Source organism: Syngnathoides biaculeatus, chromosome 4, assembly GCF_019802595.1.
Source record: "Syngnathoides biaculeatus isolate LvHL_M chromosome 4, ASM1980259v1, whole genome shotgun sequence".
In the NCBI taxonomy this organism is placed as follows: Eukaryota; Metazoa; Chordata; class Actinopteri; order Syngnathiformes; family Syngnathidae; genus Syngnathoides; species Syngnathoides biaculeatus.
Genome location: NC_084643.1, coordinates 31,849,378 through 31,866,808, shown reverse-complemented (window position 1 = coordinate 31,866,808; position 17,431 = coordinate 31,849,378). Strand labels below are relative to the sequence as shown.

Sequence of the window (17,431 nt, the reverse complement as noted above, 5' to 3'; positions counted from 1 at the left end):
ATATACGGTTTGAGGCCTAGCCCGACCATTAATATTGATTGATGGGAGTTTCTAGGTAGAAAAGAAGGTTTCCTTTTTTTTTACGTCTCATAATAATCTGCATTCAGTGCTATTGATGGCTTTAAAAGTGGCTGAAATAATTAACACATCATTGTTTTTCTCACTGAATATACTTCCAAATATGCTACTGACCTACTAGAAATTTCACCAGATGTTGGGAACAACATTTTAATTTAAGAAATTTGGGCAAGCTTGCTCACCCTCAACCCTCATGAAGATAATCGCCATAGAAAATATATGGATGGAAAAAAGTTTAAAAACCTCTCAATCTAACATTCACACCACGCCATGCAAGCGGCCCGTTTTTCCCCCAAATTTATTGAAACTATCGCAAATGCGGACTGAATAGACAATTATATTTCACGTCCTTGGATGGTTTTTCTGATCCACCTGAGTTGCTCCGTTGAGAGAAAGGAGTACACTCCAGGCTTTTTACCACCACAAGACCTTGGTCCAAACGAAGTGATTCCCGTGAGAACTCGGTTGCACACCAGCGGACCGCCAGAGTCGCCCTGCAGACAACACAATGAGACCTTACTTCATGTGGAGCCGTAATGAAGTCCAGCACACAAATACGACAGGAGCTCTCACCGCGCAGGTGTCGGCCTCCTTTTGACCATCAGAACCAGCGCATATCATGCTCTGGATGATGACCGGCTTTTGTTTGTAGTACTCATTGCACTGCTTTCTGTTCATCACAGTCACATTGACAGCCATGAGGACGTTGGACATGGTCTTGACGGTGTTGCTCGTTCTGCCCCATCCGGCCACCATACATCGCCTTCTGTCAGCCGGGTCTTTGCCCTTCACGGGCAGCTTCAAAAGCTTCACAGTCTTTGTCTCCTTCACAGTTCTGTCCAGCTGCAATGTTGGTAATTGCAAATCAGTTCAAACACTTTCTTTCCCTTTTTAAATCTAAATTAGAAAGGAGAGACTCGGCCTGAGGCTGAGGGCTGTATTTTCGTGAACAGCACGTCCTCTTTTAGATTTTTGTTTGTATGGCCCAGCAACAATGTTCATTGGACAGTGAGTGAGTACATATTTTCAGTATAATGAACTAAAAAGATTTATATTCCAGAGAAGATCTTAGTGTTTCTTAAGAAATGAAGTTTGCTTGTAAAACAATTTACATTTGTGATGTGTGCAAAGAACAACCTGTGTGGAGGTGCACCTTACCTTCAGCAACATAACATCATTGCCCGTTGTCGAAGACTTGAAGCGGGGATGTGGAACATTTTTTGCTACGTTTAGTTTCTGGCACGATTTGTTCTTCATTTCATCAAGGGCGTGAACGCCAAGCACCACCCTACTTGTACTGGAAACACAGGAAGCAAATTGTGTTAACGTGAACATCAAGCCACATGAACGGGTCAGTGTTTGTATAATGACTTTTTTTGTAAAGGCACCAAACGAAAAATGTCCCAAAAAGTATGTATTTTGTCTCATTTTTCTCAGAAATGTACTTGCTCAGGGTGAAATCCGGGCTCATGTAGGTGAACATAAAACTATTATTTCCTATGAATGGCAGGTGGCTCCGCAGTTTAACTGTAGCATCTGGTATAAAGTGGAAAAGCATTTAAGTGGTCTTTCTGTCACTGGCATTGAGTACCTAGATGAACAAAGATAAATTATTTTTAGTATTTACTGTAGAATACTGTATAAGATACCAACGAAGTGAATTTGGAGGATTTGCCATCGTACACTTGATATCTTACAGAAATCAGTCCAATAGTCACGAGCGTCACAATTGTCTAATTTAAGGCGTCAAAGATGATTTTGAACTTCAAACTAATTTTAGTGAAGGAAAATTCAATTTCAAAACCCCCAAATTCATTTTCCAAGTGGTATTTGTGAAAAACTTGTTTTTTTTTTAAATCAGCAGAAATGGAGCAAGCTTTTACATGTCTAAACACAATAGCTTCTCATTTTGACTTAGTATGTTGTAATGAAACAGTATCTCACTCTCATCATGATGACTTAAGTTTTTACATTATTTTGTGGATTTATACACACACACACGCAGTGTATGACGTTAATAGCCATGCCCCTGTCAAATAAAGATCATCGATATAGATAAATAATAAAATGGACTGTTGTAAAGTACGTTTATTCTAAAAAATAAATATAAAGAATAAATATATTATATCGGACAAACATGATAAAAAAAATCATGAATTTAAACTAAAAATAAATATCCTTTTTCAGAGGAAAAAAAAAGTGTTTCTCATTTAAAAAAGCATTTGCAAAATTGAAAAATAATTTTTGAAATGTAGTACGTTATGTTAGATTTCATATCATGGCTGCATTTGATCTAGGTATATCCATGGCTTACTTTTTACAGTGGGCAGCAGTGAGAACCCATCGCGGATGGATAAAAACACCCCCACAAACCGGTCTGTCGCTCTTCAGCAGCAGAGCCATGTAAGGCAGTGAATGGGGCTTCACTTCTTCCCCACCGATAATCTTTGCTGCATCACCTAGAAGATCAAACATCATATTAAAATTTTGTCTTCAACAATTAAGAACAAACTTTTTTTTTTTTTTTTTTTACTCACTTGGGGTGAGCACAAGTAGAGCCAGGGTAGACAGAAAGCCACTCAAAAACATTTTGTCTTCTTGTAAGACCACTTTGACTCACGTCTTTTATACTCTGAGAGGTCAGGGGGGGTTGGGGGGGTTAAAAAAAATGAGTCAGAAAAACAACCACATCTCTCGCCTTGGTTTGTAACAGTCACGAAAGCCTAATTTGTTTAGCAAAAAAAAACAAAACAACACCTTGAGGCCCTAAGACATATTTGCAACTCATAAGTCGCAGATACCAAGAAAAATCCAACGTAATGTAGAATTTCCATCTTTGTCATTTACGAAAAGGCGCTGAGAAGGTTTACTCAATGCAATCCAATACAAAGAACACCTCCAATGTCATCTTGTGGATTGGATATATCCATGACAAAAAATTAATTTAAAAAATGGCTACTCTTGGAGATCTTCATATTCCAAAACAATCATGCCGACCTGTGCAGCGACAGAGATTAACTGCGTTAATCGCCAGTTTTGTGGCTGTGAGAAAACATTCCACAGGCAAGTTAGATTTACTTTGACACTGTTAAAGTCCTTTTGTAAAGGGGTTTTTATTTTCTGACAATCTTAATTCACTTGAACAAAGTTTTGTTTACGGTTGTTGTTCACTGTTCACGCTCTGCTTCACCTTAATAGGCCGATGGTTTTTTGCGAAAAAGCGATGTAAATATTTTCCCAAACTTCATCAGTGGATAAGTAAGAAAGCACATTTTCTGTGAAATTTTTAATGAATTTCATCATCTAGAAGTCTGCAAATTGAGTTTGATTGTCAAGTGTGAGGAAACAAGTTTAAAATTTTCTGTCTGAAATGGGACATCGCAGAAACAACAAATGAACAATGCATTTAGCATGTATTTTCCCAATGCGACTCCTTATTTCCAAAAATACATCAAAGTGATTGACTTAAAATGTAATGTTTTTATGACAAAAAATGCTTAGTTTTTTGCGACGCTATGATGGGAGTACTTCACAGCGTATTTTGGAAAGAGTTCACATGCCACGGAAATCGGGCTCTTGGTAAAATGCAAGGTTTCTTGCTAGTCACTGTGTTGTAATGTCTTTCCTTTGCACTTAGCCTTTTTTGCCTTGCCAAGTCGAATTAAAAATCCTTCATGTTACCAGAACTGAAAAAATGTCAAGCTCACACGCCCAGTTTGAATTCTACATGCCAAACTTTGAGGAAAAATTCCGCCATAAACCATGTCTTATACACATTTTCGGAGTACCAAAACGGCGGCAAAATGGCTTCAACCAATCGACATACATAAATTTGGTGTTCATAATAACGACACCATTCCGATTTCCGGGAGCATTTTGCCGGTATTTCATCGGTAGTTTCACTGTGATGTTAAAGTTTCATAGAGAAGCATTTCTGTTCACTATGGCATAGTTATAACATATAGACATACGTACGCATATGTTCTCGTGCGGTCTGCACGTTTTCCAGTACGGCGAAAGTCTTGGAGAGAAAAGATGAAGATCATGCCAGGGAAATGGATAAAAACCACAGGGGTAAAAAACTGTTTCAGATGGGCATGGCTTGAAAAAATGTGTAACCGTGCAGATAGGAATGAAAAATGTGTCAACATGTCCAACCGAACACTTACAAAAAGTGGACGTTCCTGGCAAAGTGCTGTGCAAAAAATATCCAGGAGCATATCCAACCCAGGAAACACAAAGGTAAGTTGGATATAAATTCCTTAAATATTATATAATTGACAACCGTAAATACAATTAGGCCTATCCGTAGCACTTGCCATGTAGATCACCCATTTTATCGCTATTTTTTATATTTCATGATCTCTCTCTCTCTCTCTCTCTCTCTTTCTTTCCCTCTCATATATATATATATATATATTATATATATATATATATATATATATATATAATATATATATATATATATATATATATATATATACAGGTGGGACATTTTATGATTACCGTAATTTCCGGCCTACAGAGCGCACCTGATTATAAGCCTCACCCAGTACATTTGTTAAGGGGATAACATTTGGCACATACATAAACTGCACCTGTATAAAAGGCGCAAGTGCCCACATTGAAACACGAGATATTTACAAAGAAAGAAGGTAAACAGAAAGCGTTTTCAAAGTTTTAATACCTGAGCTGAGTTTAACAGAGCAACAGCACAGCAGCACTAACAGGGCTGATTAAAAAAAAACCTACCTAAATCATTGAGACGCGGCAGTACCACAGCAGCAACCGCTAGCGCGGCGCTAACAGGGCCGGTTAAAAAAAAAAATACCGGCAAAAGTCACTTCCTCGACACATATATTCCACCAGTCTCACTCTGACCTTTTACGCTCGCGTACCCACTTGGGGCCGTTGGGAAAAAATGCACAAATTAGCCGCATCACCGCATAAACCGTTGTGCTACCGAGAGCAAAAAGTAGCACCTGCTGAATGCAGAAGAACTGAACCAGTGTTGCTGATAACGGTCGTGCAGGGACCAAAAAGCCCTTATTGCAGGGTTCGGTAGCTCATACTCCCGAAGCATGACCCACGGGACTCCATGAGGGACACGGTCAAACACCTTCTCAAAGTCCACAAAACACATGTAGACTGGTTGGGTGAAGTCCCATACACCCTTGAGGAGTCTTGCCAATGGTGTAGAGCTGGGTCCACTGTTCCACGGCCCGGATGAAAACCACACTGCTCCTCCTGAATCTGAAACTTAACATCTGATGGATCCTCTTCTCCAGGACCCCTTCATAGACCTTACCAGGGAAGCTGAGGGGTGTGATCCTCCTTTAGTTGTAACACACCCTCCAGTCCCCTTTTTAAAAAAGGGGGACCACCAACCCAGTCTGCCAATCCAGAGGCACTGTCCCTGATGTCCAAAATTAATTGCGACTCGACTTGACTTGCTCGTGACCTGTACATGATTAACTCACTCCCACCTGCGGTTTAATGCACCCACACCAAAACTTTATATTTTACACACTGAAACTTAAATGAGTTATTCTTTTTTTTTTTCGTCTCTCTCATCTGCTTGAAGATGTTGCTGTGCAGCGGATTGCTCTAAATTTTCCACGACGGACAGAAATGTGTTCAGCCTCATTCTTCTTACCAAGGCGTCAGGCTGTTTCTCCAATCGAGAAACGCCTCTTCTCTTCAGATGCATACAAGTGAGATCTGTCTGAAAACATCTCGTCTGTTTATTGAGCTTAGGGGACAGCTACAATACAGTTTAAGTTACTTAAAGGTCAAGTGTCATGAAATGGATGATTTCTGGTATATTATTAATGAAAAACCCACAGCCAATATGGTCCCATATTTTCACCACAAAACATGATTTTGACATATACAGCTTTTTGTAACTCCCGCCATGAAAATCCTCTCGAGGGATTTGTAAGCAGGTAGTTACGTACAGGACAGCGGCGCCCCCTAGTGGACTCATTTGTTTCCAATTGTTTTACCTCCGGGAAGGTAGCTCGCTGTTCCTTTGTGTTAGCCAAAATGCCGGCTCGTTGCATTGCTGGACATTGCTTGAACACTCGCGAGAATGGAATTACCCTTCATAAGTTTGAAAGAGACCCTGTTCGTTGTGAAAAATGGATTGCACGGGTGCAGAGGACGAGAGCTTCGTGGGTTCCAAATAACAGGTAGGTGTATACAGCTACCAAAAAAAAAAAAATTATCGTTTGGGGCGGACCACGTAATCGGTCTCTCTCAGAACGTAACAAAAGATCCGCGTATGAAATGTGTCAATGTTCGCGTCGCCCAGCCAACAATGTCTCACTCTGCCTCGTATGGATAGTGTTCATTGCGTACTGCGGTGGCTGTGAACAACCCTCTAAAAGCAGCACGCCTCGCCTCCATTATATGCCACCACGGTGCCAAAAATCAGCCACACCGGCTGAGGCGCCGCGTTCGGCGGTCACAGCTTCTGTGAAGGCTGCGCGTCGGGCTTTGCAACGGGGGCGGCTCTGAAGAACCCAGCTGAGAATGCATTACTCAGTCGCGTGCAATTTGACTGCGGTCCAATTAAGACTAATTCAAATTAAAACTACGACTGTTCTGCACGCAATAACAAATAACTATATCAAGCAGATGCTGATGAAATGATATTTTAGAAAAAATGAAAAGCACTTAAAGGACAAGTACCCTTTGTCATTTCAATATTTGTATTAAGACTGCTCTATTTTTCAAAGTAAGTCTTTACCACACGGTTTTTCATCTTAGTGTTCTCATGGTGGTTTTCTCACCCACAAATGAGACATGACTTCCTCTTGAGGTCGTTAAAATTGATGCGCAGGAGACGTTGAAGAACCATCCGCGGCTGCCGGCCCGGAGCTCCCGGGACCCTTTGCTTACGCACTTATATCGCACGGTGGCCTCTGAGTAGCCAGACTCCACGTCATTCCGCCCGAACAACCATCCGAATATTCAACATTAATTACAGCCACAGGTTCAAATCTGTATCTGTATCAAATCTTCCTGATCAACCGATACTGCTATTTCTTCATCAGATGAAGATAAATCCGAGAAATCTGCGGTAGGCATAAATGGTGTCCCACGTATTCGAGCCTTTGTTGCGGCACGGTACATGTCACATCCGAGCACGTAGGTCATGAAATTAAGTTTCTTTCAGCTTGTCCCTTTCGGGGTCGCCACACACACATATATGTTTGGCACAATTTTTACGCCGGATGCCCTTCCTGACGCAACCCTTCTCAGGGAGTGGAGGCCCCAGTGGGATACGAACCAACAACCCCTGGTTGACCAAACCAGTGCTCTAACCACTGAGGTACGGGGCCTCATGTGACTCAGGAAAACGGCAGCGCCCCTGAAAATTTGTAACTGTCGATAAAAATCTTTTCAAAACACTATTGAATGAGAGAGGATTTAGCATCACATTGTCAAAATAGGGTACATATTACATGACCTATTGGATACACTGTTCATGCAAAGCAATGGATTTCCCCTTAAAGCAAGTTTTTTTTTTTTAAGAAAGTCAAGACTGAAGAAATGACACGTCCCACATGTGAAGGCGCTGATCCCCTGGTGCAGTGAAGAGCCGGCCAGCATCGTCGTTTGAGGCCACGTGCAGGATACGACGTGAGTGACCTGCAAAAACGTGACAAACTGAATTTTCTGGATGCAAAACTTCAACTCAAGTTGATCCTCAAGGGAAATTTTGATAGCTCCAACTGGAAAACATTTAGAATATTTCGTAACTCAAATACTTCATCACAGAGGTCGAAACTCCAATCTAAAAAAATGTGGCCTTATATGAAATGCCGCCATTGGCTGCAACCTTGGTGATGTTGTGAATGGGATGAAATGATCAGCAGCAGATTTGTGGAATTATTTATTAGCCACTGGTGCTACATGGCCTCCTTCTAGTTCTACAGTGTCAAATTTATTTTTGGCGCAGGCCATAGTATAGTTATGGTTTCTCAGCAAGAGCTATTACATCCATGTGACCATATACTGTAAATGTATAATGCTGCATATTACAAATAAGGCTTTACATGATCAGGATTTTTGGGGCGGATCACCGATCAGGGAGTTAAAAAAATAACAATAACCGATTACCGATCTGATCACAAGAAGGAGCAATGAGTTTATTTAAATGACCTGTTTCTCTACTCTACATACTTGTGTACTTAATCTTAATCAAAAATATATATTTGCAGTCAATAATGTATCTTTTTTCATCTATTTCTGCCGGTGAGGTATAGTGACAGACAAAACAAGGTAATGATCTTCAATTAGATTGCAGTAAGTACGTACAGCAATTTATCATTGCAACACATTCAGCCAATAAAATACAGTGAATAAAACAAGTATTTGAACACCCTGCTATTTTGCAAGTTGTCCCACTTAAGAATCATGGAGGGCTCTGAAATTTTCATCGTAGGTGCATGTCCACTGTGACAGAGGTAATTAAAAAAGAAAAATCCAGAAATCACAATGTATGATTTTTTTTTTAATGATTTGTGTGATACAGCTGCAAATAAGTATTTGAACATCTGTCTATCAGCTAGAATTCTGACCCTCAAAGACCTGTTTGCACCTTAAGTCCACCTCCACTCCATGTATTACCCTGAATTAGATGCACCTGTGTGAGGTCGTTAGCTGCATAAAGACACCTGTCCACCCCATACAATCAGTAAGACTCAAACTTGTAACCTGGCCAAGACCAAAGAGCTGTCGAAAGACACCGGAGACAAAATTGTACAACTCCACACGGCTGGAAAGGGCTACGGAGAAACTGTCTTAGCTAGCGAGCTTGGTGAAAAAAGGTCCACTGTTGGAGCAATCATTAGAAAATGGAAGAAGCTAAACCAGGCGGTCAATCTCAATCGGGGGTGCAGCCCCATCCAAGATATCCCCTCGTGGGGTCTCAATGATCCTTAGAAAGGTGAGGAATCAGCCTGGACTACACGACAGGACTTGGTCAATGATCTGAAAACAGCTGGGACCACCGTTTCCAAGGTGACTGTTGGTAATACTCAAAGAAGTCATGGTTTGAAATCATGCATGGCACGGAAGGTTCCCCTGCTTAAACCAGCAGATGTCATGGCCCGTCTTAAGTTTCCCAATAACCATTTGGATGATACAGAGGAGTCATGGGAAAAGGTTTTGTGGTCAGATTAGACCAAAATTTAACTTTTTTGGTCATAATTACACTCGCCGTGTTTGGAGGAAGAGGACTGATGAGTTACATCCCAAGGACACCATTCCGACTGTGAAGCATGGGGGTGGTAGCATCGTGCTTTGGGGGTGTTTTTCTGCACATGGGACAGGACGACTTCACTGTATTAAGGAGAGGATAACCGCGGCCATGTATTGTGACATTTTAGGGAACAACGTCTTTCTCTCAGTCAGAGCATTGAAGATGGGTCGTGGCCGGGTCTTTCAACATGACAATGAACCGATGCACACAGGCAGGAAAACCAAGGAGTGGCTCCGTAAGGAGCATATCAAGGTTCTGGTGTGGCCTAGCCAGTCTCCAGACCTAAACCCAATAAAAAATCTTTGGAGGGAGCTGAAACTCCGTGTTTCTCAGCGACAGCCCAGAAACCTGTCTGATCTAGAGAACATCTGTGTGGAGGAGTGGACCAAAATGCCTCCTGCAGTGTGTGCAAACCTGGTGAACAAATAGGGGAAACGTTTGACCTCTGTAATTGCAAACAAAGGCTACTGTACCAAATATTAACATTGGTTTTCTCAGGTGTTCAAATACTTATTTGCACCTGTATCACACAAATAAATTGTTTAAAAAAATCATACATTGTCATTTCTGGACTTTTCTTTTTAGATTCTTTCTCTCTCACTGTGGACAAAATTTCAGACCCCTGCATGATTTCTAAGTGGGAGAACTTGCAGTATTGCAGGCTGTTCATATACTTATTTTCTTCACTATTCTTATGTTCAGGAATGCATGTGGACAATTATAATTTGACAAAACGTTTTATTATTTTTTTAATTGTAAATTTATATATTGAAATATATGAATCATAATTTGATTTTAGAAATAAAAACATTATTTTGGTTTTGCTCAAATACTGTAGCTTCTACTGCGTATAATGATCTATGAGCGGTTACAAAAGGTTCCCATCATGTTTCCAAATTAACAGAAAACTGTCCATTTATATATTGGAATATATGAATAATAATTTGATTTGATTAATAAAAACATTGTTTTGGTTTTGCTCAAATACTGTAGCTTCTACTGCGTATAATGATCTATGACCAGTTACAAAAAGTTCCCCTCATGTTACCAAATTAACAGCAAATTGCTGAACGTCACCTTCAACGTCTCCTGCTCATCAAATTTAACGACCTCAAGAGGAATTCATGTCTCATTTGTGGGTGAGAAAACCACCATGAGAACACGAATATGAAAAACAGTGTGGTGAAGACATCCTTTGAAAAATAGAGCAGTCTTACTACAAATATTGAAATGACAAAGGGTACTTGTCCTTTAAGTGCTTTTCATTTTTTCTAAAATATCATTTCATCAGCATCTGCTTGATATAGTTATTTGTTATTGTATGCAGAACAGTCATAATTTTCATTTGAATTAGTTTTAATTGGACTGCAGTCAAATGAAATGTCAAGTGTTGCAGTTCACATCTGAACACGAGCCAAAAAATGCTGTCGCTTTCTCAAACTTTGAGCGAATTGTGACATTTTTTCATTTCCTTTAAGTCACTTAAACTGTATTGTAGCTGTCCCTAATCTCAATAAACAGACAAGATGCTTTCAGATGGATCTCACTTGTATGCAGCTAAACAAAAGAGGCGCTTCTCGATTGGAGAAACAGCCTGACACCATGGCAGGAAGGATGAGGCTGAACACGCTTCTATCCGTTCTGGAGAATTTAGAGTAGTCCGCTGCACAGCAACATCTTCAAGCAGAAGTGAGAGAGAGAGAGAGAGAGAGAAAGAGAGAGAGAGAAAGAAAAAGAATATCTCATTTGGGTTTTAGTGTGTAAAATATAAAGTTTTGGTGTGGGTGCATTCAACTGGAGGTGGGAGTAAGTTAATCATGTACAGGTCACGAGCATGTCTCAAGTCTAAACCATGAAGTCTCAAGCAAGTTCCAAGTCAATTTTGAAAAAAAATAATATAAAAAAAAAATAGTGAAAAAAATCAAGCAAGTCAAGTCGAGTCGCAATTAATTTTGGACATCAAGGACAGTGCCTCTGGATTGGCAGACTGGGTTGGTGGTCCCCCTTTTTCAAACACTGGACCCAGCTCTACACTGTTGGCAAGACTCTTTATGCAGCGTGGGAATGGGTTGAAATGATCAGCAGCAGATTTTTGGAATTATTTGTCCTTATCATTGGCCACTAGTGCTACATGGCCTCCTTCTAGTTCTACAGTGTCAAGTGCTACACGGGGCTCCTTCTAATTCTAAGGTGTCAAACTTATTTTTAGCGCAGGCCCTAGCATAGTTATAGTTTCTCAGTTAGAGCTATTTCGACCGTGTAACCATATACTGTAAAAGTGTAATACCTCATATTACAAATAAGGCTTTACATGATCGTGACTTTTGGGCCGGATCACCGATCAGGTAGTTTTAAAAAAACAATAAGTGATTACCGATCTGATCTCAAGAAGGAGCAATGAGTCTATTTAAATTACCTGTTTCTTTACTCTATATACTTGTGTACTTCTTCTTTTTCTTTCGGCTTGTCCCGTTAGGGTCGTTGCAGAGTGTCATCTCAGATGTTGTTTGGCACAGTTTTACGCCGGATGCCCTTCCTGACACAACCCCTCTGCATTTTAGCCAGGGAGAGAAGCTTACAGTACCTGGTATTCCCAGGGGGTCTCCCGTCCAAGTACTAACCAGGGCCAAACCCGCTTAGCTTCCAAGATCTGACGAGATCGGGCCTTCTCAGGTTAGTGTGGCCAGAAGGCTATACTTGTGTACGTAATCTTTCAAAAATATATATTTGCAATAAATAATGTATCTTTGTTCCTTTATTTATGCCAGTGAAATATAGTGACATACAAATCAAGGTAATGATCTTCAATTAGATTGCAGTAAGTACGTACAGCAATTCATGTATCTACTTTTTATGACATTTTTGTTTGTTGGTGTACTATGAGATTTTTCAACTGTAAAGTATGTGCCTTGGGTCCAAAAAGTTTGGAATTCACTGCGCCGGTCAATGTCGTGTGTTCAAGAGAACGACAGCAACTTTACAAACAACCGTGAGGTAGCGTTAGCTTTCTAGGCTAAGTAATGCCTTGCGAGTTATATCGCATTTAAAGTACAAGCCATCATTGATCGGATTCGGTGAATTATGAGATCAAAACAGATCAGTAAAAAAAATGTATTGGCCAATCCAATCAGCCTGATCAAATCAGCGTAAAGTACTCCAAATATAAAACAAACTGATGGATAACTAACTTTGAAAGCAGAAGCTAATGAAAACTGTTTAAGTGTAATTCATTTTTATTTTAAAAGGGGAACTAATAACAAAAAAAAAGTGCTTGCAATTCTCATCATTAAAGTTGAAAACAATCTGTGATCTTTGCTTTTTAGCACAAACCATGATTTGCTTTCGCGGGCCACATTAAGTAGTGTGGTGGACCAGATTTGGCTCCGGGGCCTTGATTTTGCCAACCTGTGTTCGAGTTGTAAACAAAATGATCGCTATGTTACATGTTTAAACTGTGCATAATGCTTCAGTGGCTTAAAAATTTAGCTTTATTTTTTTTTCAATCCCAGTAAAGCTCAGTTGGATTTAATTTGAAAGAAAACTGGGTTTGTACTTAATCTTTTATAAATGTCTGTTTGGATGGATGGATGTGATCTGCAAAGCAGGCCTGAGCGAAGGGAACTCCAAGTCCTAGCAGATGGCGCTGTGATGCGGGTGGCCGTGTCCGGTGACCATTGCGCCTGGTGGCCTCCGCCCAGACCAGAGAGCAGATCTGGAGTCGGAGTGGTTCCATACACGAGTCACCGCTGGACAGTCACGGTGTCACCGCTTGTGTCATGTTCAGTACCTGTGACTTGGTCGCCGACTCAGTGTCCCAAATTCGAAGCTGCCCGTCTTTCCATCCTCCACCTGTGGCCATCACGTTGCTCCTCTAAGGGCGCCACCCCATTGCCTGAACACAAACGCGCACGTGTAAACGCGTCTAACTACAGTAATTTCCAGCCTGTAAAGTGCGACGTTTTACACACGCTTTCAACCCAGCGGCGTGGCTAATTTGTGCATTTTTCCCAGCGGCCACAAGGGGGCACTTGAGCGGAAAAGGTAAGATCGAGAAAGATGGAACATATGTGCCGAGGAAGTGACTTACTTGTATGTTTTTTTGTTTTTGTTTTTTTTAAACAGCCCTAGCTAGCGTTAGCGATCTGCTAGCATGTTGCTCCTGTGCTACTACCATGTCTCAGTGATTTAGGAATTTATTTTTTTTTTGACCGGCCCTGTTAGTCCTGTGCTACAGGGTTGCTATTGTATAGCTGCCGCGGCTGTTTTTTTTTTTTGGTTTGTTTTTTTTTTTTACCGGTATGTTTTTTTCTGTTGTTGTTTTTTTTTACTAGCCCTGTTCATGCTACCGTGTTGTTGCTATGTTAAGATGAGCTAAGATATTAAAACTTTGAAAACTCTTTCTTTGTACCGTTTTTCTTTGTAAATATCTTGTGTTTCAATGTGGCTTTCAATGTGGGCACATGCGGTTTTTAAACAGCTGCGGCTTATGTATATACCGAATGGTATTTCCTTTACAAATGTATTGGGTGAGGCTTATAATCGGGTGCGCTCTGTAGGCCGGAAATTACGATAATGCAATCTAACAAAAATACAGTGGTACCTTAATTTACAAGTTGAATTCATTCCGCAAACTAACTTTAATGGTATATCAAATAAATGTGTTCCTATTGAAATGAAATGTTGTTTGGTGTGTGGAAGAGGTATGCGAAAATATTTTGATCTGGATTATTTCCCTTCCTTGTATTATTAACTGTAAACAGTTTAGACATGATTGCCTGTGTGTATACAAACCTCCAAGCTGAACACTCACTAGAGTACATTATATCGAAGTAGTATTTTCTTTAGTGTTGTACTGAGTTGAATGTTTTTGTTCATTTTAACTACATAGGCACTTTGAGAGTTCATACAGTACTTACAGATTAAAAACTGGTTAAATTGTTAAAAATCAGGACTTGTGAACCCAATCACAAACGGCGACACACTTACACCTTGACAGCTCGAGGCTGTGTCATCGTGGCGACCGACCAGTGTGACCCTGTGACGTCACCGTCCCAGATGCAGAGGAGGCCGTCTGCGGAGCCGCTTGCCAGCCACTCCCCTCCGGGGGACCACTGAAGGCTACACAAACCCTCTTTTTGGATCAACGTGCCCACTAAAGGAAATGGAGCCCGTGCGTCATTGTGATGAAGGTGTCCCAAGGAGGACCCACTGCCAAAGAAAAAACAAGCTCCACATCCTGCTACCGGTATAATGTAACTTTTTTTTTTCCCATTCCAATTCATAACTGGTAATAATGATAGCCCAGGGGGGCAGAACCAGCCCGCCACATGATTTTATGAGGCCCGCGAAGGCAAATCATCTGTATCAACTTCCATGATTTTTGTTAAAATCTTTACCAAACTTTCAATCGACATAACTGATAACGTAGAGATATTCCGAGCATTTATGTTACCACACATCGACAACAGCTGATTTCTGATTTCAAAACTAGTTCATGAATTTCATGTGTTGATATGATGAGGCGATGACAGATTTTTGTTGTTTAACAGTCATAACGGCCTTCCGACGGAAACTGTAACTGCAATGTGTGGCCCGTGAAATAAATGAGTTGGACACCCCTGCTGTAGACGAATTAAAAACCATGCATAAGGTCCTACTTATGTTATTTTCTTTATGAAATTGCGAAACGAGAATTGGATGTGACCCTGTGGTGAAGGAAAAAAAATGTCATGACATCCTGGTGGTAAACACTTTGTGGGCTTCCGATAATGTTGAAGAAATGCTGAGACCTGTTGAGAAGTTGTTGTTTGCAGGAAAGAGCTCGAACCACAGAGGGGTGAGAAGGCACGGCCTTCACGTTGTGCCTCCGTTCAACGTCCCACAACTGAGGAGTGAACACAAATTGAGAAATTCTGATTTGACTCGGTTTTACAAGTCCATCTCACATCATCAGCCCCCCATACCTCCACCTCCCCATGCCTGGTCCCGATACTGAGAACATGACCTTCTCCGCTCCAGCGTACGCTCGAGACTGTCCAGCGCTGCTTTTGACCCGTTTCTGGACTCGGGTCCAAGCCGACTCAGCGCAAAGCGAGTTTTCTGAGTTCCAAATGTAAACAGAAGAGTCCAGAGCTAATGCGAGGATCCCATTGCAGCTGTAGTTTAGAAGATGTGTGTCTGTCAGGGTGCAGACAGGAAGTTCAGACGGGTTGGTGAGTCGGTCAGTCAATCTGTCCGTAAAAGCGTAAATACATAAGAAATCATTAGATTCTTACAGCAGTCATTTACGAGTGATGGTGCAGCCAACTTGAGTGCCGAATTTCCTAACGGACTCGCTAGAGATGCGCTCAGGACAGAAAATGGTCGTGGATCCTTGTGGTTTTCTTCTGAGTCTGCATTGAAAAAGATTGGATTCCATACAGTATGTTTAATAATATACTCAAACCTTGTTCGGTTCTGTTAGTGTGCTTCGTCTCAAGGCGAGCAAAACTCCTGTCAGCCTGTACCCGTCGATTGTGTCTCTCCGCATTTATGTTCACTTCAAATCCATCCCTGAAAATAAAGCACAAAAACAAATACATCTGTTTTCTAATTGGGTCACCGAAGGTAGTGCCCCCACTGCCCCCACTTTGCATAATCTATGAACATACCTGTTCGGGCACATCAAACAGAACTGAGTTTCTTCCAGAATTTGAGATGCATTGTCCCTTTAGTGGTTTCTGGATTTGCCCAGAAACGGTGTTGACTCTATAATTTAAAAGCACATTATATAACGGGAAATATTACACTTTCCACACGAAGTCCATGAATTGAACTGGCTTGAGGGGTTAATAGTGGGGGGTGATAATTGCATAAATAGACCATAAGGGTTGGATGAACTCATATACAAGGTTCATCTCAATGCTTGCACAAGCTTCCTTTTGTTAAACTTTGGTGTCAACTAGTGAGACTCTTGTCTTTTGTTTACTTCGTGTGGGGACTTCTGGGTGGGTCTTAGAGGAGGTGGGACGTGCCCGGTCGGGACCCTTAAAATAAATACATTTTTAACATAATCTCCACGGAAAGACCTTTAAGACTCCCTTGGTGTCCATTCTGTGCTGCAGGATGAAGTCGAGAGAGAGAATCCAGCTCCAGCCTCTGACAGGAGACCGTCCAGCTCAAACATGGGCCAAGGGCGCCACCCAGCGGACGAGAGCGTACTCACAGCCGGATTCTCGCGAGTGTGATTGCGGCTGAGCCACGACCTGTTTGTATGACGTCGCGTGGGTGCCGGATTCTCCCTGGAGTCAAATGACTCGTGTTTAAATGCAATTCAATCTCATGGTGGTGTCGTAATGGAAACAATATCCTTTGAAATAATTATGTTTTTGTCCAAACTGGTGAAACACAATGACTTATAATGTCTCAAAAACGTCACAAGCTGCAAATAAAAAAGACAGGTTTAAATTTGTGGACATTACTTAAAATTTGCTAAGTACGTTAAAACACGCGGTTAAATTATGTAAATGCATTTTTATTTTAACTCTCGCCTAGGGGTGAACAAAGGATGGCTCACGGGCCATACAGCCCTTTCCGTTCTTTAATCCAATCCATTTTCTGCTTGAGCCGCTTATCCTCATAAAGGTTTCAGGAGTGCTATCATCAGGCAGGAGGCGGGGTATACGGAGACAGTCACACTCGCAATCACACCTTGGGGCAATTTAGAGTCTCCAATGAATGCATGTATTTAGGAACGTTGGGGGAAACCGGAGTGGTTGGAGAAAACCTACGCAGGCACGGGGAGAACATGCAAACTCCACACCGGCACGACCAGGATTTGAACATCGGGTCTTTGAACTGCGAGGCCAACTCTCTAACCAGCTCCTCCACAAATAACACCGACCCAACCCACCGAGTGTTTATATCACAAAGAGTGCTACAATATGCATTAATAAAGCTATTTCCTCCTAATATTGGTTGATTAAACTGGATTCGTTATTTCGTTTTAAAAATGAAACGTGGTCTTTATGTACAAACGATTGTCCATCAATGCCCTGGCCCGATTCGTGGTTTTGTTGTTTTCTTTCCATCGCGTCTTTGTAA

The 17,431-nt window shown here is 41.2% G+C and overlaps 1 protein-coding gene and 2 pseudogenes across 1 annotated transcript; all 3 read right to left on the bottom strand.

Moving 5' to 3' along the window:
• Nucleotides 1–292: 292 nt before the first annotated feature.
• On the bottom strand, nucleotides 293–2,667 carry LOC133499499 (granzyme A-like). Its single transcript, XM_061817577.1, has 5 exons — nucleotides 2,616–2,667; nucleotides 2,393–2,537; nucleotides 1,237–1,375; nucleotides 652–921; nucleotides 293–572 (listed from the first exon to the last, which is right to left on the bottom strand). Exons 1-5 carry the CDS (start codon nucleotides 2,665–2,667, stop codon nucleotides 414–416), a joined length of 765 nt encoding a protein of 254 aa, XP_061673561.1. The 3' UTR covers nucleotides 293–413.
• A 4,954-nt stretch (nucleotides 2,668–7,621) lies between these two features.
• On the bottom strand, nucleotides 7,622–17,418 carry LOC133498851 (cell division cycle protein 20 homolog B-like; annotated as a pseudogene).
• LOC133500109 (5S ribosomal RNA) lies at nucleotides 11,922–12,040 on the bottom strand (annotated as a pseudogene).
• Nucleotides 17,419–17,431: the final 13 nt, after the last annotated feature.